The 26776-nt window shown below is 44.5% G+C and overlaps 1 protein-coding gene across 4 annotated transcripts in view; it reads left to right on the top strand.

The window, feature by feature from the left end:
* PSMD9 (proteasome 26S subunit, non-ATPase 9) overlaps positions 1–26776 on the top strand; it is a 30351-nt gene that overhangs the window by 1083 nt on the left and 2492 nt on the right. The window contains exons 1-5 of one of the 4 annotated variants that reach the window (XM_032472018.1): positions 11797–12033; positions 15649–15751; positions 19317–19522; positions 21130–21231; positions 23008–23253. In XM_032472018.1, the coding sequence (XP_032327909.1) occupies positions 11896–12033; positions 15649–15751; positions 19317–19522; positions 21130–21231; positions 23008–23238 (780 nt within the window). In that variant the 5' untranslated portion in view covers positions 11797–11895 and the 3' untranslated portion in view covers positions 23239–23253. Of the gene's footprint in view, positions 1–11796; positions 12034–15648; positions 15752–19316; positions 19523–21129; positions 21232–21817; positions 22794–23007; positions 26333–26776 lie in introns of those variants that run through there. The other 3 variants (XM_014553615.2, XM_032472019.1, XM_006178048.3) reach the window with 3 other exon arrangements.

Genomic DNA, 26776 nt, shown 5'->3' with positions numbered 1-26776 from the left:
ACCCCTTGCCTCTGGCAACCACAGGTCAGTTCTCTGTATCTATGAACTTGGGGGGGGATGTGTGTGTGTGTGAGCGCACACGTGTGTATGTGTTTTAAGATTCCACGTATAAGAGAGGTCAAATGATATTTGTCTTTCTCTGTCTGACTTATTTCACTTAACATAAGTTCATCCAATTCCAGGTCCATCCATAGTGTTGCAAATGGCAACATTCCATTCTTTTTATGGCTGAATAATATTCCACTGAGTATATATACCACGTCTTCTTTAGCTAGTCATCCATCATCCATGGGCACTTAGATTGCTTCCATACTTTGGCTATTGTAAATAATGCTGTAGTGAACATGGGGCACAGATACCTTTTTGAGTTAATGTTTTTGTTTTCTTTAGATAAAAACCCAGAAATGGAATTGCTGGATCATATTTCTACTTTTAATTTTTTGAGAAATCTCCACATTGTTTTCCATAGTGACTACACCAATTTACATTCCCACCAAGAGGGCACCAGGGTTCTTTTTTCTCCACATCCTCACTAACACTCATTATTTCTTGTCTATTTGATACTAGCCATTCTAAGCAGGAGTATCTCACTGTGGTATCTCACTGTGGTTTTGATTTGCTTTTTCCTGATGATTAGTGATACTGAGCATCTTTTCTTGTGCCTGTTAGCCATCTGTATGTCTTCTTTGTAAAATGTCTATTTAGATCTTCTGCTTATCTTTAAATTGGATTATTATTATTACTATTTTTTGTTATTGAGTTGTGTGAGTTCTTTACATATTTTAGACAGCAGCCCCTTATCAGATATATGATTTGCAAAGATTCTTTCCCATTCGGTAGGTTGCCTTTTCTTTCTGTTAATGGTTTCCTTTATTGTGCAGAAGCCTTTTGATTTGATGTAGTCCCACTTGTTTATTTTTGCTTTTGTTGCTTTTATTTTTAGTGTCAGAGGCCTTTTTCTTTTAAATACAGAAAAACAGATCATTTTGGCTGGTTATGACCTCAGGGATCATTTGATCCAACATTCTCATTTTCCAGATGAGAAAAACTGACAGCTAGAAGGTGCCTGACACTCCTCCCCTCTTTCCTCCCTCCCTCCCATGTCCTTCCCTCCCCACCAGGGAGCAGAGAGTGGCTTGTTCCAGGGAAGAGCCCCCTTCACCACCTTCCTCAGCAAAACCTGCCACAGCCCCTAAGCCACTCTCAAGTTTCCACCTCCTCCAGGAAGCCCTCTCAGAACTCCCCAGCCCCAGGTCAGAGGTTCAGCTGCTTACCGGCCATGGGTCAGCCTTAGCCAGCAACCCAGGGGGTGGGGCCCAGGCCAGTTACAGAACTTTCCTAGGCCTCCCAGTTAGCAAGTGACAGAGTAGAACTGGAATGTGAACCAGGTTTTTCTAACTCCAGACCTGACACTTTAAATCGTCTCTTGCCTTGTATACAAACGAGAGATACTGATAATCCCCACCAGACAGATGGGGAAGCTAAGGCCCTGAGAGGGAACATATGTCCCCGAGGTTGCTGAGCTGATAAGAGCAGAGGATCCAAACTCTGACCCATTTGCTTCTGAAGTTGGATCCCATTCTGCCAGTCCAGACACCTTGTCCCTTCTTTTCCCTGTTTTCTGGGCAAATCTGGAGGCAAGTGATGTGATCCCACCTCCTTATCTGGCCCTCCTGGGCCAGCCTGCCCTCAGTGCCCACCTTATCCCCTGAGTCTCAGTTTCCAACTGAGAAAACTGGAGTCAAGGTAGCCAAGGGTGGAGCCCTCAGGCCAGAAGTTTCCACCAGGGGAGAGGGCTCAACGCAGCCCTCCCACCTCCCGGGTGAGGAGGAACACCTTGTCCCCGTGCTCACAGCAGCCAGCCCGGAACCTGGCCTGGCTTGTGTCCTGGGCACAGAGTCAATGTTTGCTGAATCAAGGAAGCATGTGAGCAGCAGCCTCGGGTGCCAAAGGCGGGTGTCGGCCCAGCTGGCCAGGGCTGGTATCTTCATCCCTCCTGTCCTCGGGACTCTGCTTCCAGAAATGCTGTGCTTCTCAGTCACACTCTGGATACACCCTTAGGTGCCTCTCCCATCAGAGGCTGGGGAGGGGGACCTGCAGGACCTGAGCCCCCATGTCCCCTCCCAGATGCTCCCTCTCAGGCTGGGTTGGGTAACAGAGCAGCGGGTGTGCACTGGCTGGCTGTTTCTGCTCTTTGTTCCTGAGTCGCCAGTTTATCCCCACGCGGTGCTGGCAGCTGAGTTGGCTGGCAGAGGCCTGGCTCCAGGAGCCCGCTATACAGGCAGGCTCTATGACTCGTCCTCCACTGTGCCCTGTGGTGTAGACAAGAGTGACCACAGCAGGCTTGACGCTGCTGTTTGCAGGAAGGTCTGCTTTCAAGGTTGAGCCTTGGTTGGCATTGAGGAACTTGGATTTCTGGGAGGTTTCCACCATCCCTAGAAATGATGACAGTCACTCACTGGGTCTAAACTGGACAATGTGGCTTGTGCTGAATTGATGCGTCTCTCCTGGGAGCCTGGGATTTTGGTTTGTGCTGTGCAGTGGGTACCTATGTGACCCTTGAGTGATACCTCACTGCGCTTCTGGTTTGCATTTCCCTAAAGGCTAATGATGTTGATTTTTAAGTGCTTAGTGTTAATTTGCATGTCTTCTCAGAGAAATATGTATTCACATCCTTTGTCTACTTTTTAATTGTATTCTTTTTCTTTTTATTACTGAATTGTAATGGTTCCTTATATATTCCTTTATCAGGAATCAAGTCCCTGTCAGATATAGGATTTGCAAATATTTTTCCCATTCTGTGGTCATCTTTTCACTTTCTTGATGGTATCATGGGCAGCACAAAAGTTTTTAATTTTGATGAAGTCCGATTTATCTATCTTTTTCAGTTGTCACTGGTGCTTTTGGAGTTGTATCTAGGAAGCGGGGCTGATTTTTAACTTAAAAGGTAGTCAGCTGAAGGAGTGTGATCGAGTTGTCATCTCTGGAGGCAAAGCACTTTTTCAAAATAATAATAATAATAATAGTAGTAGTAGTAATAATAATAATAGTAATAGCAACAACAACAACAGCTTGGATTTTCTGGTCTCTTTGCTTTATGTGCCAGGCATTGTGCTAAGCACACTTGATGCTGTGCCCTTTAATTGTTAAATCCTCTAACAACTCTGTGGGGTAGTGCTGTCACCCCCATTTTACAGATTGGAAAGTGGAGGCTTAGAGGAATGTCCAAGGAACCTGGCTAAAAAGTGACAGAACTGAGAATTAAATCCAGACCTGACCCTCCAACATCTGTATGCCAGCCGCTTTCAGCCATGCTGTCATTGCTTTGGGAAAATGCTTTGCAAATGACCCCTGAGTCCATTTTCAAGCAGCAGGAGAAAACCAGCCTCTTGGCTTTCTCACTAAGTCCCTGGAGAAGCTTCCTCTCCCTTTGGCCTGTGGCTGAGTGGGGAGGGCTGGGCTGGCAAGGGTGCAGGATGGGCAAAGGAGGGAGGGAGGGAGGGAGGAGTCCTGCAGGCATGGACGGGGGCTCTGTGGACAGGCTAGGGAGGAGCAAAGTCCTTGTGTAGGCAGAGGTGGGTGCTCCTGCTGAGCAACCTTGGGCAAGTCACTTCACCTCTCTGAGCCTCAGTTTCCTCATCTGTACAACGGGAATTAGAGTAATACCTCCCTCATAAGGTTGTTATGAAGATCATCTGAGCTAAATTATGGAGAGTGCTTTGCTTGACGCCTGGCACATGACGGACTCAACTAATGGTTACTGATTATGCTAATTGTCATACAGAATGTGGGAAGGTCTTGAATGTCAGGTTAGGGGGTTTGGACTTCATCTTTGAGGCAATGGGGAGCTACTGAAGGTTTTATGCCAGAGTTGCAACATCATCAGGACTTTAAACATAGGGAAAAGCGGATCAGGAAACCCAGCTATCGACAGCTGCCATGCTTGGACTGCAGTGGCCCAGTGGCCTATTTGTGATTCTTTATTATATTTGGGGGACATAAATAAACCAAGAGGCTTTAGTTACATTTGAAAATTGGACTCCCAAACAGTCAAACAGTCCTGTGTCCTGTTTCCTAGAATCTACAAGTACAGACCCCCAAACAGACAGAACTGATGAAGACTCAGAGGCGCAAGCCCATGAGAAGAACTCCCCTATCCTCTGCTAGGCTCCCAGACCCCCCTGCAAGGGCCAGAATAGCAGTGGGGGAACAGAGGGTGTGAGGGCTGGCCAGGGTGCCCAGCTATTATCAGGGCTAGAGCAGCCAGGCAAGGCCAGCTGGGCGGGGATGGTCATTATCTCCTGGGGTGCAGAGCCCATTTGCCTGAGTTTTGAGGTGACAGGCAGCTGTATCACCAGGCATCAGTGATGGCCTGGAGGGTCCAGAGTTGATGGCATGGGATACAGGATCCCTGGGCTCTGGAGACTTTTTGATTTGGGCCACTTCCAGCTCTTCTCTGAGGCTCAGTGTCCCAGACTGTGCAGGCAATGAGTGCCCAGGATCTGATGTGCCCAGGACAGAAAGATGTCCTCTGTGCTTGGCTTTGGGGCATTGAGGAGTGTCCTGGATTTTTGTTGCTTTTGTCTTTCCAGTATCCATTCTTATTCTAACCACAGCATCTCACTTTTCCTTTGGGAAACCATCCCTTCCTGTTCTCTGTCCATGTAGTTTGTGGAGGGCATATAAGCCAGGACTGGCCAATGAGAATCCCTGTCATTGGTGCAGGTTTGGGTGCCTGACCAGAGCTGGCCAACGTGGGTTTGCCCCAGGATTTTTACTTGATAAAGAGCCCCTCTCTGAGCTCTGGGTTTGCTGAGGTCATTGAGTGGCTCTGTGGTGGCATGTCTGACTCTACAGAGGGCAAATGTGCCTGGTGTAAAACCAGCACAGAGGAAGCGGAGATGAGAGGAGACAGGCAGATTCCTGGTGACTGAGTGACTGTTTCAGGGCTGCTTCTGGGTGAGCCAAAATTTTCCCTCTTTTGCTTAAGTGCCTTTGGGTTGGGTTTCTGGTATTTACAACCACTAATCCTAACACAATAAGAACAAGAATAAGAATGCGGGGAGGGTACAGCTCAGTGGCAGAGCACGTGCTTAGCATGCACTAGGTCCTGGGTTCAATCCCCAGTGCCTCTATTAAAAAAAAAAAAAAAGAATAAAAAGTAGCAACCACAGCCCTATCTATGAGCACTTGTTCAATATCAGGCACCAAGGTGGCGGGGAGGGCAGGGGGAGTTGTTTATTCAGCAACTGGCATTGACATTGTTTAGATTTACTGGCACAAAATGATAAAATAAATTCAACGGACTTTTAGCAGTTTTTATTATTGTTTTACAGTTCTCTACGGATGATGCACCCTTTGGTAGGTGTGGAGATATTCTGCTCCACCTCCCTTCAAGGAAAAGGATGCGCTGCCCAGCTGCCCAGGTGCATGGGTGGGGGTGGGGGTGGCTGGTCATCATCTCCAAGGGGGTCTGCCACAGCTGCTCACTCAGACTTTGCCGGAGGCCGCCTTGTCCTCGGGGAAGCCCACATGAGGTGGCTGAGTGTGGCAGGGGTGGACAGGTGGCCATTGTGGCCCAGTGGGGGACAGCTGACCAGCAAGTCTGTCTTCAGAACCACCTGTTGTGGTTGGCCAAGGCCTGTTGGGCCTCTACTGTGGACTGCTCCTCCTCTCCAATCTGGCTTCCCCCCTTCATTTCCCTGATGTGGATCCCTAAAAACATCTTGCACCCCAAGCTCTGTCTCAGCCTCTGCTTCTGGAGAACCCATTCCATGATAATCCTTACCACCTGCTTCTAGGGTACACAGTGCCCCCTGGCTCTCCCCACTCAGTATGCCACTCTCAAGCACTGGTGGTTTTTTTTCTTCTCAATGCACCATTGTTTCTCCCATTTTACAGATGGGGAAACTGAGACTCAGGAAGGTGAAGACTTGCCCAAGTAATCAACTGTCCACTGTGTTTACAAAACCAGAGCCCAAACTTAGACCCAGACTATGTTGCTGCTGTCCAAACATAAAACCAGCCCCTCTTTTCAAGGTTTCAAGGAGCTTAACATCCACTGGGGGAATGTGTCTGTGAAGGCTGCAATCCAAACTTTATCAGTTTTAAAGTCTAAAGCAAGTCCTGGCCAGCATTTCCAATAAAGAGCTAGATAATAAATATTTCAGGCTTTGAGGGCCACATAGTCTGATGAAACACTTTAATTCTACAATTGTAGCCCCAAAGCAGCCAGAGGCAGTACATAAATGAATTGGCATGGCTGTGTGCCAATAAAACTTTATTTACAAAACTATTTGCAAAAACAGGTGGTGAGTTAAAAAGAGACCAAGGTCCATATTTGGACAAAAGGCTGATAGTTTGTCCGCCCTTGCCCTAGACAATCAATAAAACAAGCCTTGGTTTGTAGCATTTGCTGAATTCTGTGGCGTAAATACTTCCCATGGCCAATTTTAACCTGTTAACCTAAGATCACTGAGCTTGGAGTTGAGAACAATCCGTGCAGTAACAGCACACAGATAAAATAGACAAAAGTATTGGTAGCATTAAAATGTAGTAAAACAATTAGGAAGTGATGAGATTTGATCATTTGTTACCTGTGTTTTCATTACAGTTTATTTCGTTTTAAGTTTATATTAATTTTTTGCTGCTTTTAATATGAATTTTTAATATACATAATTTAATTTTAAATAATCTGATGTTTAAACAAAGAAATGGTTTGCAAACTTCCTGAAGAATTCACGGTGGTCTCTCCTCCTCCACTGCTCTGGTTGCCTGAGGTTGAGGGGGTGGGAGGCCCCTGACTGGGGAATGGGCAGAGGAGGTCAGTGGCCGTGGAGGTTGACCAGCTGCTATGACATCAAGGCCCAGGCACATTAAAGGGGTTTTCTCTTTCCTCTCAGGTCAAACTACTATCACGTCAGTCGCTCCATTTCTTGCATAAGCCCAGGGTGAAGTTACTCAAGATCAACCATTGATCCCTTGCCGACTGAGCCTGCATCTCCACCATCCAAAGTCCCTAAACTTTTTGACAACTGCCACCCTTCAGTACAGAGCGTTTTCATTCTTCACCAGGGCAACAGGGGGGTTAGATTTCATCTCTGGTTTGCTGTGTTGCCTTCAAATACATTGCTTAACCTCTCTGAACCTCCTTTTTCCATTTCTGAATATCAAGGAGAGCTGCTATGAGTCTCTGTTACCTACAGGGATAGGAGTGACTATGTTTCCAATGCTTTACATTTAATATAACAGCCCTATGAGGTTATTATACCCATTTTACAGTTAAGGAAACTGAGGCTCAGGGAAGCTAAGTGTTTCATACTAGTAAGTGGTAGAGTTGGGATTCATTCCTCCTACTCCCAGTCCAAGTTTCTCTCTAGAGTACCTCTGGAGACTTTCCAGATTTTTATAAATGAGAGGGATCTGAGAAGTCAGTAGTCCTGGGACTTGAAACCCAAATGCTCCAGAAGCCAGGAGAGTGACCCAGAAGAGAGAAGAGCTGATGGGATTGTGGAGTTGTACACTCACGTTTGTCAACAGGGCAATGAGTAATCAGTTCCAGCCAGCTATTACCTGTGGGGATGTGGGCCTGGTTTGGCCAGGTTTTGTTCAAGAGAAGCTGGAAATCTGAATTTTGATGTGAAATCCATTGATTTAAAAATTCTTTTGGTTTTAATTCCATTTATAGAAAATAACCAGAATAGGTAAATCCATAGAGACAGAATGCAGACTGGCGGTTTCCAGAGGCTGGGAGGAGGGAGGAATGGACAGTGACTGCGAATAGGTATTGGTTTCCTTTTGGGGTGAGGAAAAAGTTTTAGAACTAGATAGAGATGGTGGCTGCACAACATTGTGAAGGCACTAGGTAAACTGTTCACTTAAAAATGGTTAATTTTAGGTTATGGGACTCTCTTCTCAATTAAAAAAGTGTATTGGTTCTAAAATTTTCTTTATTATTGTATGTATTTTTTAATATTAGGGGAAAGTATTTTTATCAAAGATTAATACACATGGAAAAGTACAAATGGTATACAGCTTCTGAATTTTTGCAAACTGACCACACTTATTTAATCTGCTCAGATATGCAAGCATATTATAGGCACGTATAAGGGGGAATTGACTTTGTTGTATAAAAATCATATCACACACTATGTGGGTCTCTGCATCTTACTTACCAAATGTTTGAATATTGGCCTCTGTGCTGGAGATTCTGTGTGCCCCTCCCAGGCTCTTCCCTCCTTGCCCTACTGTGCGCCCCAAGCCCTTTGCTTTCAGGCCGCCAGAGGCTCTGGCAGATGAGAGGAGAGAAGAGGGGCTCCCTCTCTGCCAGACGTTGTTTTAGTAGCAGCTGTGTTCTTCCGAAGGCCACACTCCTGTGGGTGGCTATGACCCTCTTGAGGATCCCAAACTGCTCCCTCCCCTTGGCCCTTTAGGTCTGGGGGTGATACCCCACCCCTAGGGTTGCCAGTCCTAGACGTTTTCATCATCCCTTATTTGCTCTCTCAAACTTGCCCATGTCTCTGTAAACAGCATTTTTATCAAATGTCCCTTAACTATCCTGAGTGTGCCAGCTGTTTCATGATGGGGCTCTGAACTGATTCAACGCCTAATTTAAAATTCTTAAAAACTCTCAGTGAGCCAACTCACATAGACTGGTCACAAATGTAGACCTTGGAGTCCAGTCTCTTGCTTTATAGATGCAGGTACTGTGAGTAATTGGCTTGCCAGTTTGCCTGGCTCCAAGGTCAGGGCAGAGGGGAAATGTGGAAGGTTTGCAGAGTCCTTAAAGCAGGCAGTAGGGTCATGCCCCGCCCAGGTCCTGAGGGGAGCTCTCGTCCCCCTGGCTCCACTTCCCCATTCCATATTTCCTGGTCTCCTTGTTCTGAAATGACAATGAAAGACAAGGATATTTTGAAAAGGCAAACAATTTAAGTTCTAGATCTTGGCAGCTTTGTAAAACCAAGCCTATGTTGGCTGCCAGTGGCCACTGCAGGTAAGACAAACCTGCATAACCAGAATGGGGAAGGAGCAGGCTCTTCTGTCTGTTACCTGAGAATCCTCACTTAAATACTCAGTCAAACATCTAAAGATAAGCATCTGTCCATATCCTCTGAGTCCCCAGTGCGTTACACACACGTACAGGTGCATTTACCACACAGATGAAAAGTACAGTAAACAGTCCGGCTTTGGGGCAGGTCAGAGAATGATTCCCAGGAGAGGTAATATTTATGCTGGATGGAGCTTGAAGGAGGAGCTGAAATCAGCTTGGCTGGAGGTGGTGTCACCTAGAGAAGGGAGGAGCAGGTGCCAAGACCTGTTGCTGAGAGAGACCGAGCAATAAATGTGCCAGAAACTGCTAGAAATTCAGTGTGGCTGGAAATAAGGGGTGTGTGGTAGTGTGTGCATGTGTGCGTGTGCGCAGGGATCAAGAGGCAAGCAAGTAGCAGAAGGATAAGAGAAGGTGCTGGAAAGTCATCGAAACCTTTTAAGCAGCAGGGTGATAATGCTATTCTTTGGGTAGGTTATTCTGGCTGCTGTGTGGAGAGGCTGAAAGGGTCAACTGGAAGTAGAGACAAGTTCAGAGGCCTCTGCCATCTGAAAAGAGATTGGGGTGGTGGCATGAGAGCAGAAGTGGGGGTGATGGAATGGCTTTGAGAGCTATGAAGGCAGTAGAAGGGACAGGATTTAGGTTCATTATAATAACAACATAATATAGTGACTTTAACAATAGCTCTGGTTTCCCACTGCATAGGTGAGAATCTTCTCCCCACCCTTTGTATTTGGAAAAATTTCAAACCTCACAAGAGTTGCAAAATAGTTTCCATGAACATCCATGTACCATCATATAGAGTTACCTATTGTTACATTTTGCCTTTCTCTCTTTTTCTCTCTTGGTCTCTGTCTCTCTTTATATATACATGTATCTGTGTATGTATTACTTCCCCTACCAACCCAACCACTTGCAAATTTGTTGCAGAAATCAGGATGCTGTACCTTGAAATATTGTAACATTTATCTCCTTTGAATAAGAAGACTCTCTTATGTAATCACAATACCATAATCTTACTGAGGAAATTTAACATCGATTGACTATAATACAAGTCCATATTCAAATTTCACCAGTTGTCCCAATAATGTCTTTTAAAGCTGCTACTTTTAATTAAAGAAATTCCATCAAGGATTGTGTATTGCAATTTAGTTATTGTGTCTCTCTTTCGTTTCTTTTTTTTTTTTTTTTTTGCATCAATGTTAGAAATGTTAGTTTATTTAAAAGAAATAATTGAACAAAATATAGGAAGCCTAATTTAATTGGTTCTTCTTTTTCTGTATAAAGATTATTTTAGCAACTTTTTATTTTGAAATAATTTCAAACTTACAGAAAAGTTGCAATGACAGTAAAAAGAATGTTCCTGCATGTTTCACCCAAAGTCACCAAGTATTTATACTTTGTCACATTTACCATTTTGTTCTCTTGTCTGCAAATATATATAAGGATTTTTTTCTGAACCATTTGAAAGTAAGTTGCTTCTCTTGCTCCTAAATACTACAGGGTGCATTTGTAAGGACATTGGCTTAAATAACCACAAGTATTAAAATAAGGAAATTTAACATTGATACTATGTTATTCATATTCAGTGTCCCCAGTTATCCTAAGGATGTCCTTTGTAGCTTTTTTTTTTTTTTTTGAAGGGAACCAAGATACACTCAAGGATCACACATTGCATTTAATTGTTGTGTCTCTTTAGTCTTCTTTTTACTCTAGGTGATTGCCTAGCTTCTGTGTGTGTGTTTCACAATAACAACCTTTTTGAAGAGTTCAGGCCAGTAGTTTTGAAGAATGTCCCTCAGTTTGGGTTTGTCTGTTTGTTTTTCATGATTGTATTCAGGGCAAACATGTTTGACCACTACATACGTGATGGTGTGGCCTTTTCAGTGCAAAATATTCCGGGGCACCTGTTAAGATCTTAAGTGTCACCATTAGGTTAAGCTGGGTTCAAATTTGGGCTGCTTACTTTGCTGGTTGGGCAAGTGGGTTATTGAGATGGTTTTCTCAGCTGTCAAGTGAGGGTAATAATCATCCTGGTTTTATGAGGTTGTTGAATTAATACATACAGGGCCCTTAGAACAGTGTGACACATTATAAGTATTTGATAAATTATTCATATTACTATTATTTTCATCAGTACTATTTCTACTAAAATTTATAGGGACCTTAATATGAGACAGACACTGAGCCCAGTACTCAATTCTTTACCCCTCCGGCACCTAGGGCAGTGTATGGCACAAAGGAGGCATTCAATATTTGTCAGTAAATGACAGCTCTATGAGATAGCTTGCTATCAATATCGAACCAACTTATAGATGAGGAAACTGAGGGTCAGAGAAGTGAAATAATTTATCTAAAGTCACTACTTGCAGTAGGGGCAAGAGCCTGGATTTGAAGGAAGCTTGTAGGCTTTGTAAAATGGGGCATTAAGGAATCTGGATATGTTCTGTAAACCCTCAAGGGCTTTGAAAAGAGCTGAATTGGAGCACCATGCACAGTGCTCTCAGACATACATAGAGTAGGCGCTCAATAAATAGTTGCGAACGAACGAGGAAAGAAAATGAGTCAGCCAGGGAGAGTTCATCTTGCCTTGGTTGGAGTCAGCGCTAAGGTGGGGACCATGAATCCGTTCGTCCTCATACTGCCCTTTGCCGAGTCACCACAGGACCACGTGTTCCAGCAGGGTGGGGCTTCCGGTGACCACGCCCCAACAAACCACGCCCCTCGCTTTTCCTCGCGCCCGCGAATAGCCGGGGTGTTTTGGCCCGCTGGCGGAGCCGTAGCCACAGTTTCCTCGGGCGTCCGCAGCCGGGGACCCGGCTGTCCAGGATCCCGGGCCGAGATCCACGATGTCAGAGGAAGAAACTAGGCAGAGCGAAAGCTCCCCGGAAGCCAGTGGGGTGACTGTCAGCGACATCCAGGAGCTGATACGGCGCAAGGAGGAGATCGAGGCGCAGATCAAAGCCAATTATGACGTGCTGGAGAGCGTGAGTGTGGGCACGGGGCTCCGGGGCGGGCGTAGGGGGAGCCCCGAGGCCTCCTGACCGGGTATCCTCGGGCCCGGCGGGACTGGGAGGCCCGGGCAGCCTCCGCTTGAGCTTTCGGCTGTGGGTCTCCCTCCCCAGGAGGACCAAGGCCCCGCAACTGCGGCCTCTGTCGGCAGCAGGCAGTGAGGCAAGTAATGTGAGTAACTAGAAATAACTGATACTCTAGCAAGCCTTTTTGGAGCCCTTGCTGGGTGCTGGGTGCTGTATTAAGCGTTTTACATCGATTAGCTCATTTAACCCTCGCAGCAGGCCTTTGAGGTGAGTTCTATTATTTCCTCCATTTTAGCGATGGGAAAACAGGGCATTACTTAAAGCTGACTTAGGTCACAGAGTTAATATGTTTGAACAGGCAGCATAATAATCACCATTATCAGTCCTTGATGAACGCTTACCATGTGTCCTGTGCTTTACTAACCCTTGTACGTCAGAGCTTCTTAAACTTTAATGTGTATGCAAATCACCTGGAGATTCAGTATGATGGGGGGCGGGGCGCGGGAGCAGATACTGCATTTCTGGCAAATTCCCAGCAATGCTGATGGCACTGGTCTAAGGACGCAGCTCTGAGTGACGCGAAAGGCTCATCATTATTCTTATCATAAAAGGAGGAAACTGAGGCCTAGAGAGATGCAAACCCTTGCCAAGCATCATGTTGCTGGGAAGTGGCAGTGATGGGGCTAGTTCCCAAGTCTGACTGGCTTCAAAACTGATACAGCTTTTCTTAAGCCACCTGGTTTAAACCCACAAATCGATTTGCAGAGGAAGAATAAATGAATTACATCCTATACAGGGCGGATGGAATGCACTTTAGGTGATGGGAGTAAGGTGTAGTATCCCACGGAGGCCAGGGTACCATTTTTCCAAATGCTGACTGTATGCCTGAAGGGTGCTGGTTTATATCTGTGTTGTATCAGGGAGTCCTCTCAACTACTCTGTGAAGTTGGTATGTTACCCTTAAGTTCAGAAAGGGGAAGTCACTTGCGCAAAGTCACAAAGTGGGATTCAGATCTTATGCCTGTCAAATCCAGAATCCGTGCTTTCAAGTGTTAGGCCAGCAGTTCCTCAAACTAGTTATTTTTCTGCTGCGGGCAGAATGCTATATCTGTACACCTCCTGTACTGTTATTCCCTTGATAGTTTTCTTTAAGTTGACTCACTTTTTTACTTAGATAATTTTATTTTAAAAGGGACTTTTATAACCCTGCAATGTATGAAAAAATGAGTATCTCTTTCCTTAAATATAAGGTTAAAGTGTATATCAATGTGATCCATCCAAATATGCCAACTGGTGACTGGATTAATAAAATATGGTCTATCCATACAATGGGATAGTATTCAATAAAAAGGAGTGAATTACTGACATGCTACAGTGTGCATGAACCTTGAAAACATGATGCTAAGTGAAAAAAATTCATCACAGAAGACCACACATTTTATGATTCCATTTATATGAAATATCCAGAATAGGCAAATCCATAGACAGAAGGTAGGTTAGTGGTCGCCAGGGGCGGGGGAGAGGGGGGACTGGGAGTGACTGCTAATGGGTCTGGGGTTTCTTTTTAGAGGATGATGGAAATGTTTTTAAATTGATCGTGGTGATGGTTTCATAACTGTGAATATTCTAAAAACCACTGACTTGTGCACTTTAAATGGGTGGATTGTATGGTATGTGAATTATATCTCACTAAAGGCATTAAAAACAAAAAATAGAGAGACCCAGAGGTAATAAGTGATCTGGAGGTGATACAAAGACAAGTACCAAATGGAGACTTTCTTGTTGATTATTGAAAGGTTGAAGATAATTAGAAAGGGAATAAGTTTTTCAGACTAAGGGGTGCTTAATGCCCTGCGTGTAAGCTGCCTGTGGTGTGGGTCCCAACTTTGGAAAGCAGTGTCTGATGGGTATTGACTGGAGAGGGCCAATCAACTCTTAGTCCCTGTGGGAAGTCAGGAGGCAGATATGGGCACTTAGCCCCTGACACATTTGTACTGTATCTGTCGAGAGTCCTGTGTCTTAATGTAGGAGTATACTCCCTTGTGAGTATATGGGACCCCCTTCCCCAAACAGGAAACAGTAGGTGTAACTCAGAGGCTTTCAGAGAGAAAGGGAGAGAAGTGAATGGAATCCTTCCTTCTAGTACCTATGTACACAAGGCAGCTGGTCTCTGTGCTAATAATTACAGCCATTATTTCTTACTTTCTGTGTATATTAATTGCCTCCATAATGAATCACCACAGCTTGGTGGCTTAGAACAACAGAAACTTGCTCTCTCACAGTTACGGAGGCCAGAATTCTGAGATCAAGGTGTTGGCAGGTTTGGTTCCTCTGAGGCTTTGAGAGGGAATCTATTCTGTGCCTCTGTCCTAGATTCTGGTGGCTGCTGGCCATCCTTGGGTTGTAACTGCATCACTCCAACCCTTCCTCTGCCTTCCCACGGCCTCCTCTCTGCATCTCTGTGTCTCAGACTTCCCTCTCCTTTCTCTTATGAGGATACCCATCATTGGGTTTAGGGCCCACCCTAAATCCTTGAGATCCATAACTTAATTATATCTGCAAAAACCCTTTTTCCAAATAAGATCACATTCACAAGTTCTGGGGGTTAGGACCTGGGCATATCTTTTGGGGACCACTGTTCACCCCACTGTGAATGTGTCTGGCACTGTGCTAAGCACCCTACACAGGTCAACTCATAAATTCTCAGAACAGGTGGGAAGGGAGGTGAATGCCATTATTCCCATTTTATAATTGAGGAAGCTGAGGCCTAAAGAGGTGAAGGTCTTGACCAGGAGCACCCAGGTTGTACGTGGCAGAATTGAGGTTGAAATCAAAGGCTGACTGAAGGCACAGTCCCTGTGACATGTTGTGTGACATGTTTCATTGCTTCTGTGCACCACACTCTGACTTATGTTGGAAAAGACTTTAACATGTTAAAATCAATGTGTTATTTGGAATAGAGAATTTGTTCTCATGGTCAAAATTCAAAGTCTGCAAGAGGACATAAAGTGGATAGTCTCTCTCCCTCCTGCATCCCCCAGTTCCTCTCCCCAGGTGGCAGCTGGTGATATCGGTTTATCTTCCAGGGATGAAAAGCCTCTCTGAAGGCCCCTTTAGATCTCTTTTGATTTTCAGGAAAACCAAAGTCCTGCCTCAGCTGGGTGCTCTTTGGGGCTTTCACCCCCCTGCCACTTCCAAGGCCACCAGCCAGGTGTCAGCTGCCAGAGGGAAGGAGGATTTGGAGGAGTTGGGAAGAGGCTGACCTTGGGAGTGATGCTCAAAGGAGTCTTTAGTTTTATCTGCACTGCTCCAGCTTTAGAAAAGGAGAACTGATTTATGCATTTCTTGTTATTAACAGTCAGGTAAAAAAAAATAGTGCCCCCTTCAGAGAGCAGTCGTGAGAGGATGAGGGAGAGGACCTGGTCTGTGCTAAGTGATCAACATATGGCAGGTGTCGTTACTGTCACCTCTGTTATGACCGGCAAAGGAAAAGAGTCTGAGGGGAAAGAGGTCTTGAGGACTTGATACCTGTGAAATCTTTTTAACCTCATTTCTTCCCTCCAGCAAAAAGATGTGGGGATGAACGAGCCGCTGGTGGACCGCGAGGGCTACCCCCGGTCAGATGTGGACCTGTACCAAGTCCGAACTGCAAGGCACAACATCGTCTGTGAGTGACCCTCGCTGGGGACATCCCGCACTTCGCTGTAGGGGATGTTAAAGGCATGCAGTGAAATCACCAAGATTCCGTATTATCTGCTTCCCTCACCTCTGCCTTGATGGGATTATCTCATTGTCTCCATAGAGGGACCGAGAACTAAAGGAATGGGTTAGAACTCCAGGAGTCTATATTTATGGTTTCATTTTGTTTTTAAGAATTTTGCTTCATTGTGGGAAATATATTGCAATGACAACAGAAACCCAAGTCAAATATTGCTTACAATCCTAATCAAATAGGTTATGAGTTAGGAAATATATTTAGCTGTTAACAGTAGTGACTGACCACGGTCACTCAGACAGAGAAGAGTTCAGTCCCTCAGTAGAGACATTTGGAGATACGCAGTGCAGGGCTGGCCATCCCAGACCCAGCCTCTGCCATCCTTAGGAGACGTCGTCCATCTCCAGCATCACCATGTCCGTGTGCCAGGCGGGATAAAAGGGAAGGACGAAGGTAGGAAGGACAAAAATTCCTAGACCAGCTGGCACCCCTCCTTCTAAGGATCTGTGCTGCCTGCCCCACTCTCACGCCCTGCGTCAGTTTCTGCTTTCCCCTTGTAGGCTCCTCTGCCTGGAAGAATGTTGGGGAACGTGCCCCACGATGGGCTTGTCACTGTCGTAAATTAAATCTCACTTATGTATGTGTGTATGTATATATAAATGTGCAGGTAGGTGTGTATGTATATATAAATGTGTATGCATGTGTGTATATATGTATGTGTATGTATGTATATATGTGTATGCATGGGTATATTATGTATATATGTGTATGTGTATATGTGTATGTATGTGTATGTATGTATATATGTGTAGATATGTGTGTATGCATGTATACATGGGTATATGTATATATGTGTGTGTAGGTATGTGTACTTATGTGTATGTGTAGGTGTGTGTGTATATATATGTTTGTAGGTGTATGTGTACTTGTATATGTATGTGTAGGTATGTGTGTGTATGTATATATGTGTGTGTAGGTGTATGTGTACTTATGTATATATGTGTAGGTAAGTGTGTATGTATTTATTATCAAGAACAGAGAGAGAGTAGAGGTGGGCTAGTATATTTTAGTCTTCTTTTTCTGCTATAACAAATCATCACAGACTTAGTGGTTTAAAATGTCACAAATTTATTACCTTATAGTTCTGGGAGGTGAGACATCCATGTGGGTCTCACTGGGCTAAAATCAAGGTGTCACCAGGGCTCTGTTCCCTCTGGAGGCTCTAGGGAGGAACCCATTTCCTCGTCTTTTCCAGCTTCTGGAAGCTGCCCACATTCCTTGGCTTGCAGCTCCTTCCGTCTCCAGAGCCAGCAATCACATCTCTCCAGCATCTGCCTCTGTCATCACGTCCCTTTATCTCGCTGTCCTGCCTCTCTTTCACTTGTGAAGACCCTTGTGATTACAGTGGGCCTGGCACTGGGATAGTCCAGGATAGTCTCCCTGTCTCAGGGCCGTTGACTTACCCACACCTGCAAAGCCCCCTTTGCCATGTGAAGTAGCATATTCACAGGTTCTGGGGATGAGGACGTGAATTAAGATTTGGGGCCATTTTTCACTCTGCCACAGGTGGGCGACCAGCAGTCCTACCACAGAGTCAGATTAGAAGGGAACTCGTTGCCCACATTTTCCCCTTAATGACTTCTGCTCTGCCTTTTGCACCTTGACTCCATCTGCAGCATGTTTTGGTATAAGGCCGGGCTTCTCAATGGGGGTACAAGTAACCCTGGGTTGGGACACAGCTTAAGATGCCAGAGGTTCCTCAGAGCCACAGTGTGATCATAGAACTTCTTAGAGCATCACTTTGAAGATTTCGGGAAAGGAAGCGTGCCATTTTAATATTAAAACAAATAGGAAGATACAGAGGAGGGAAAACCCATGTTAAGGCAATCAGACTAGAGGGAAATTTGGGGCTTTTGGCTACACCCTGTGACTCCCTAGGGATGCAGCCCACGTGCTTCCCAGTTAGGATTCTGGGGGAAAGCTGAGAAGCCCTAGCCCACAGTGTGAGGGTAGGCACTGACTTATTTTCTCCCAAATAGTTGGCCTAATGTTCCAACACCATTTATTAAATAGTCTGTTCTTTCTCCATTAATTTGAAATGCTAACAGTATTACATGGTAAATCTTTAGATATGCTTACATCTCTTTGTGGGTTTTTTGCCCTGTTCCATTAATCTATCTTTTTGGGTGCTCATATCACACCGTCTTAATGACTTTAATATACTTAAGAGTCTGGTTGAGCAGTTCGTTTTTATTGGTCTTGTTTTGGAAAACTATTGGCACAAATTTATCTCAAAAAGTAGACTTAATTTTTTGAGAACAGTTTTAGATTTATAGAAAAATTGGGAAAATAACCCAGAGAGGTCCCACATGCTTTATACCCATTTCCCCTGTTGTTAACGTCTTATATTAATGCATGCTGCATTTATTACAACTGCAAGTTTGTTTTTTGTGTGTGTACTTTGGAGATATTTTGTCTGGAAAAAAAATTTTGACCTGAAGTGACAGGAGCAGAAACCAGGTCATGTAGCCTTGTGTGTCCACAGTCCCACAGTCCAGGGCACCTGGAAAGTCTGAAAGTCTGTGACCCAGGGATGCTAGACATGGACTGGTCTGCTCAGGCCTCTGAAGCTCCCCCCAGGGAACTGGCTTGAATGAGGCATGGAATCCAGAGCAGTAGAGGAAGGTGTTCTTAGGTTAAAAGAAAGTTATCAGGGGTGGGTGTAGCTCAGTGGTAGAGTGTGTGCTTAGCATGCACAAGGTCCTGGGTTCAATCCCCAGTACCTCCACTTAAAAATAAAATAAAATTAAAAATTAATTTAAAAAAATACATAAAGAACCCCTCCCCCCCAAAAAAATCAAAATCCCAGCCAGCCTACTGGAGTGGCCTGCAGAGACCTTTCCTCAGCCAGCACGCGCTTTACAGCATTTCAGGTTAGCCATCAGTACTGAGAAAAAGCAGAGGATTTCACCCGCAAACTCCTAATTTCCAGCCTTTCTCCCTGTCACTGCTCCCAGACTGAACATCACCAGTAGGCTTGGCGTCATATTTTTTTCTAGAGGCACTAAGAGAAAAGTGGAAGCCTCCCTCCCCCACGACGGCTTCACTTGTTCGCATGACCCTCGTGCTCGCCCCTGGTCTGCATGTGAGTTTGTGGCCATGGGTTCAGCGGGACGAGTCCTTCCTTCTGCTCACCTTTCAGGTCTCAGCTGAAATGGTGCTGCCTTTGGGAGGCTGTCCCTGATCTCCTAGACTAGCAAGGCCAGGTCCCCTGGCAGGGTCAGCCCTCGTCACAGTCATCAGATGTCTTTGGAATTACTTGTCCCACAGCTGCTTTCCGTGCAAGACTGTAAGCGTCACGAGGGCAGCCCCTCTGTCCTGTTCACAGACGGGCCCTCGGCCTCTAGCCCAATGTCTGGCACGTAGTAAGTGCTCCTTGCATATTCAGTGAGTGAATGTGGGGGTCTCGCGTCCTCAGCTGTCCTCCTTGGCCCCTGATATGGTGCTCTCCTCCCAGGTTTGCAGAACGATCACAAGGCGGTGATGAAGCAGGTGGAGGAGGCCCTGCACCAGCTGCATGCTCGTGACAAGGAGAAGCAGGCCCGGGACCTGGCTGAGGCCCACAGGGAGGCCACGAACCACGGCCAGAGCCAGGGCCTCAGCCCTTCTCAGGCCTTCGCCAAAGTCAACAGCATCAGCCCCGGCTCCCCGGCCAGCATCGCAGTAAGCCTGGCTGGCCGCCTAAAGCCACACCCAGAGGGCCTTGGGGCAGGGCTGCAGGCCGTGGGGGTGGGGGTCGGGGGGACTGTGGGCAAGCAGAGCCTCTCTCTTTCTCACTCATGCGGCAGATGCTGATGGAGGCCTGCTGGCAGCCCAGCCGCGCGCTGGGAACAGAGTTTCAGGGGGGCGTCGGCCCCTGCTGCCCACTGAGCTGGCCGGGGGTGGGGGGACCAGGGACACAAGGTAGAAGGTGATAAATGTCCCAAGGGGAAAAGAAGATCTCTTCTTGGGGCTGATTTTAGTTGGATGTTGAAAATAGACACGAGAGTGACAGCGATGGATGCCACTTCTCGAGCCCTTACTTTGCACCACGTGTCCTGACTCACGTAGCACACCTGTGGTGTGTTCTAGAAAGTTTTAACATGTTTATTGGACTGTCACTCACATACCATAACTTTTACCCATTTAAAGTGCCTATATGATTCAGTGGCTTTTAGTGTAGTCAGTCAATTTTAGAATCCTTTCATGATCCTGGAAAGAACTCCTGTGCCGACTAGCTGTTACCCTCAACCCCCTGTCCTCCCCCCACCCCTGGCAACCACCATCTGCTTTCTGTCTCTATGAATTTGCTTATTTTGGACAGTTCATATATATGCAAATGGAATCATACACTATGTGCTCCTTTTTAGCATCATGTTTTCAAGGTCCATTTCCATGTTGGAGCACGTATCTCTCTACTCCCTTCCTTTTTACCACTGAGTCATAATGTGCTGTGTGGATAGACCACATTTTGTTTCTCTATTCATCAGTTTATTTCCATTTCTTGGCTATTACGAATAATGCTACTGTGAACACCATGTGCGCGTTTTTATGTGGCCCTCCATTTAATAATTAGCCACCTTCTGGGGTAGGTACTACTCTCTCCCGTTTCACCCATGAGAAAAGCCTCCAAGACCTGAAGGGACTTGTGCCAGGACACAGAGCTTCCAGAAGGTGGAACTGGTCCTGCTAGTCCACTTTAGTGATCACGAGACTGTAGGTCACATACAAGCTCCGTTTATTCACCACTGTGTTCACAGCTTCAGCACTGTGCTGTCGTCAGCCCGTGACAAATATTTGTTGAAGGGATGAATGGTGATATGCGTTCTTAGAATTGAAAGGTCACTCTAGTTCTGGGTCAGCATTGCGCCTGTGGCTGCTTGCTTGGGGGGGTGTCTAAGGAAAACATGTTTAAATTCTGACCCCTGAACAAAATAGGCCAGACTGGCCTGCCTCTTCTTGCCCCTGAACCTGGGTCAGGACCCCAGAGGGCAGTGTTTGGCTTTTCTGCACGTTCCTTGGCCTCCACAGCAGCCAGCTTTCATCAGATAGCTTTTATCAGCCATTGGGCCGACCTGCCCCTGGAGGAACCCCTGGAGGAGGTGGCCCAGTTATCTCCTGGCCCCTCCTGCACGAGGTAGGTAAATCCCAACCTCTTTGCTTCGTGCCTGCCGTTCTCCCCTGTAGAAAACATGCTCTTGACCTTGACATTAAATTGTGTGGGAGGGTAAAAAATACCGGCAGCACGTTTACCCTCTAGCCTGGTTTTCTGTTTTCTCTTCTCTCTTTAGGGTCTGCAAGTGGATGATGAGATTGTGGAGTTTGGCTCTGTAAACACCCAGAACTTCCAGTCGCTGCATAACATTGGCAGTGTGGTCCAGCACAGTGAGGGGGTGAGTTAGGGTGATGTGGCATTGGGCCAGTAACCCTGGAATTGCCAGGGCTGGGAAACCTTGCCAGGGCCTTTACTGCTGCCCTCAGGGTGCTGTTACTCAGGCACAGTCCCCGCTCAGGGCCTTTGCATTTGCTGTTCCCTTTGCCTAGAATGCTTGTCCCCCCACCCCCTCTTATTTTCTTCATCTTCTTCCCTCACCCTCTCATCCTCCTTCCCTTCTTCATCTTGTACAAACGCTACCTTCTCAGTGAGGCCTTTGTGGCCACTGTATCTAAAACACCCCTCTCCTGCTTCCTATGCCTGTTTGCATTTAATAAGGTTTCTTAGAAATCTTTTCATCTGGGTACATCCCTTGCTCTTTTTTTTTTTTTTACTGCTGCATAGTACTCCGCTGTGTGAATGGGCTGCAGTTTGTCCACCCATTGCCTTATCCCTGAACATCTTAGTCATCTCCTGTTGTATCCCAGTGTGAACAGTTGTGCACACTTGTTCACAGCTGTGCATACCTGTGGGTTCTTCTCAGAGTAGATACCAGAAAGTAGAATTATAGGCTCTAAGCAAATGCACACTTAAAATTTTAATAGGTAATTTGAAAAAGTTACCCTGACCAACCGTATGTGAGTACAGTCGTCCCTCGGTATCCATGCAGGACTGGTTCCAGGACCACCGCAGACACCAAAATCTGCAGATGCTCAGGTCCCACGGTTGGCTCTCCGTATCTGCAGTTCTGCATCCGCGGGTTCAAGCAACCGCGGATCATGCAGCACTGTATTTATTGAAAAAAAATTCATGTATAAATGAACCGAAGCTGTTGAAACCCATGCTGTTCAAGGGTCGGCTGTATCATATCATCAATAGTACTCTTTTATTAGTGATCTTTTAATAGCTTTCCGGAAATTGCATCTTGTTTTACTTGGCATTTTCCTGGTTACCAGTGAGGTTGAGTATCTTTTTTTATATGTTCATTAATGTTTATATTTTTATTTCTATGAATTGTCTCTGAATTTTTTTAATGGATAGTCATTTATTAAAAAGCAGTTTACTCTGGAAAAAATAAAAAAGGAACTACAAAGAATATTATGTATTAAGTTCAAATCCTAGTATTTAAACTTCTCTGAAGCAATTTATGCTTCAGTAATTAAAAGAGAGAAGAGATGAAGAGTTAATAAGATGAAGAATTATCTGTGAATCTTTTTTTTATTGGGTTATTTGTCCTTTTTAAAACTGATTTACAGGAACTCTTTCTATGTCTGAGATATTAAACCTTTGCCTGTTTACATATTGTGTATGTTTCTCCTGATTAGATCCTTTTAATTTTGTTTATGGTAACTTTGATTACTTGAAAGGTTTTTTTTTTTTCGTTCAGTTGGATATTCATTTTGTTGAATTAACATTACAGGGCTCTTCAGTGCCAAAACCGTACCTGAGAATTTAAATGAAGAAATATGGTGCAATGCGTGGTAGTATAGTGATGTTCAAACAGCAGTAGGTTAGAACTTGATTTGTGTGCATTTTGATAATTTCATTCCTTAAAGATATAATAAAAGATGAAATTCAAAATTGGCTGCAGTCTTCCAGTTTCTGGCAGACTATGCTGTTAAAAACATTTCTACCTAATCATTTCGGCTTGTTTCTCAGTAATGTAACCCCAGCAAAACTTTTTTTTGGCAAAGATCCATATTTTGCAGGAGAAATATGGGGCTCAAAGTAAAGTTTTTGGTTCCCAAATGAATCTTCAGATCAACCAACAATTCTTGGTTTGTCTTGCGCCCAGTCAACCCTGTCTTGGCCGCACTGCTCATCCACGTGGAACTCATCAGAAGGCAGGCAGTGGGCCGAGAAACAGCTGGCTGGTGCCTGCGCCCCTGCTAGAGGTCGGGCCTTCAATTCCACACCGACTGACACCGTCATCAAATTTGTGCTCGTGTGGACAAGTTTAAAATTTGTATTTTGTCAGATACGTCAGTTTTTTGCTTTATGGCTTTGGCATTTTGTGTCTACTTAAAGAAATTCTTCTAGTACTTTAATTGTTTTGTCTTTAGCTTTTCTTTAATCCATCTGGAATGTGTCTTTTATTTTTATTTTTTATAAGTTTAATTGAGTTCACATACCTTACAGTTCACCCACTTAAAGTGCATAATCCAGTCATTTTTAGTATATTCATAGAGTTGTGCCTCCATCACCACAGTCAATTGTGGAACATTTTCATCACCCCCAGAAGAAGCCTTGTACCCATTAGCAGTCACTCCCCATGCCCCCGTGTACACCAACCTCTGGCAGCCACTAAACTGCTTTCTGTCTCTATGGACTTGCTTATTCTGGACATTTCATATAAATGGGATCATACAGCATGTGATATTTTGTGACTACTCTCACTTAGCATTGTGTTTTCAAGGTTCATCCATGTTGGAGCACATATCAACACTTCATTCCTGTTTGTGACCAAATAACATCCCATTGTATGGATGAACCGCGTAAACCACGTTCTATTTATCTGTTTATCATTGATGAATATTTAGGTTGTATCCACTTTCTGGCTATTATTATAGAATAGTAACTATAATAGAATAATACTTCTGTGAACATTCTGTATAAGTTTTTGTGTAGACATATGTTTTCATTTCTCTTGAGTTCATGGCTCACCTGAAATTAACTTTTGTGGATGGCGTGAAGCAGGGCACCAAACTTAATTTTTTTCCCCAAATGGATAGTATTAGTCCCAGTAACATTTACTGAAGAGTTAGTACTTTACCCGCTCATTTTTATCGCCACTTCTGTTACATGATTCTGATATGTGGGAACGTTTATTCCATGGCCTTGGTCTGGTCTGAGCCTTTCTGCGTTTCCCTGGAACAAATCCGTTTGTTCCTGGCCTGTTTCCTTTTAACCCCTTGCCATATAGCACCTTGTATGTCTACTGGTGAGTGGAAAAATCACCCCAAAACTTCAGCAGCTTAAAACAACGAACATTTATTGTTGCTCACAGTTTCTGAGGGTCCGGCACTCAGGAGTTGTGTAGCTGGGTGGTTTTGGTCAGGGTCTCTCATGAGGTTGTGGTCAAGATGTAATCAGAGGCTGCAGTCATCTGAGAGCTTGACTGAGGTTAGAAAATCTGTTTCCAAGATGCTTTACTCACAGAGAGGCTTCAGTCCTTCATCACGCTGGGCCTCTCCACGGGGCTGCTGCTCGGTGGCGGCGGGGCCCCCCAGGGTGGGGGATCCATGGGGAAGCAGAGCGGAGGCAGCAGCGCCTTCTCCGGCTCCGTCTCTGAAGCTTCACACTGTCACTTCCACTTGATTCCACTCCTTAGAAACACCTCACTAAGCGCAGCCTACACTCAAAGGGAAGGGAATTTGACTTCAACTCTTGAAGGAAGCAGTATCTCAGCATTTGTGGACATAACCTAAACCACAACACAGGGTTTGTATTTTCTCCAGTTACTCAGCTACCACTTGTCCAATTTCTCTAAGCTTTTCATTTTCTCTGCCGCCTCTCATCTTTGCAGTCTCCTTTCCCATTTTACTTATTTATCCTTGGGGCGTTGTATCCTTGTTACTGCTTTACTGTTCTGTCATCACTTTCATGAGGTTTTGAGAGGTGGTGCAGATGTGGGTTCGTTCTGTTATGTTTACCCAAAGTCTGTTTTTCATTCCTTCCCCACCTCCTGCGCCCCCGCCCCAACCCCAGCTTGCTAGTGTGTTACAGTTTACTCATGTCTCTTGGGTGGCTTGCTGCACATACTTTTACACTTTGTAATTGTCTGAGCTTGTTCTTACTGGTTTGTTTTGTAAATATGTTTTTTTTTTTTTTTCTGGAAGAGGTAACACATACACATGGTCAAAACAGAACTCAGAGAACATTAACAATGAAAAATCTCCCTCTCCGAGTCCATTTCCTCTCCTCCAAAGGCAGCCACTTTCTAGCCATGTGTCCTTCCAGGGACAGTCCATTCACACATCAGCAGACAGAGCTACTGGTTGCTTTTATTAAAGTATAATTTACCTACAGCAAAATTCACCCTTTGCAGTGGACGGTACTGTGAATTTTGACAACTGTGTATAGTTATATAAATGTCACCAAATGAAGATACAGGGCAGTTCCACCACCCAAAATGGCCTCATCCTTTTATAGTTAACTTCTCTCCTTCCTGTCCTCGTTCCTCCAAAAAACCCCACTGATCTCTGCCCATCCCTTTAGCTTCTTTTCCAGAATGTTCTGTAAGTGGAACTGCACAAAATAAAGCCCTTTAAGTCTGGCTTCTTTCACTCAGTGTCATTCATCTGAGGTTCTTACGCATCGTCAGGTGCATCTTTAGGTCATCCCTTTTCATGGCTGCGTAGTGCTCCACGGTTCAGTGAACTCCAGATCGTTTATCCATTTACCAGTAAGGGATGTTTAGGTTCTTTCCAGTTTTTGGTGATTACTCATAATAGCTACTGGGTTTTAATCTGTCTTTTCTAGTTAAATATATTCTTAGGCTCCTTAGGGTCTAGAAATCCCTTTTTAAAAAATTGAGGTATAATTGACATATTAGTCGCAGGTGTACAATGAAATGATTCAATATTTGTATATATTGTGAAATCATTGCCACAGTAAGTCTAGTTTAACGTCTGTCAACATCCATAGTTAGAGAATTTCTTTTTCATGTGATAAGCGCTTGTAAAATTTACTCCCTTAGCAATTTACTCCCTTAGCTATGCAGTAGAGTATTATGTACTATAATGTACACATGGTGACTGTAGTTAATAATACTGTATAAGTCTTTCTTTACAAAAGTAGTTATTGAACATTTTTGAGTAACAGAACCTTTTCTTCAAATGAAATTTCCTGGGGAATTCCAATATATCAAACAAACAAAAGCTACGGTGCTGGGATGGGCTGGAGGGGGTGGGGAGAACTTCACCCTCTCAGGGCCCTGGGTCCTTCTGGAACTCTTTGGGCTTATACCCAGATGTTTAATTACATGTTTAAATGGTAATTGTATTTTCTATTTTTAAAGGAATAGCCATACTGTTTTCCACAGTGGCTGCACCATTTTACATTCCCATCAGCAGTGTACAAGGGTTACAATTTCTCCACATCCTTCCCAACTCCTGTTATTTTCTGGGTTTTTTTTTGTTTTTGTTTTTGTTTTTTTTTTGATAGTAGCCATCCTAATGGGTGTGAGGTGATATCTCATTTAGTTTTAATTTGCATTTCTTTTCACATGCTTATTGGTACATTTGTACATCTTTCTTGGAGAAATGTCTATTTAAGTTCTTTGCTTATTTTTTAATTGGGTTGTTTTGTTGTTATTGTTGAGTTGTAGGAGCTCTTTATATATTCTGGATATTAATCCCTTATCAAATATATGATTTGCAAATATTTCCTCCCATTCTGGTTGGTGGGTTGCTTTTCACTTTGTTGACAGTGCCCTTTGAAATACAAAAGTTTTTAAATTTTAATTTGTAATTTTTATCTTGTTTTAAGTTGTAATTTTCTTTGGTATGTATTGTACCTACTTGACTTTTTAAATTAAAGTAATACATACACATAGTAAAAAA

This window comes from Camelus ferus, chromosome 32, assembly GCF_009834535.1.
Source record: "Camelus ferus isolate YT-003-E chromosome 32, BCGSAC_Cfer_1.0, whole genome shotgun sequence".
NCBI lineage: Eukaryota > Metazoa > Chordata > Mammalia > Artiodactyla > Camelidae > Camelus > Camelus ferus.
Note: the sequence above shows the minus strand (reverse complement) of the source record. Positions and strands in the feature narration are given on the sequence as shown.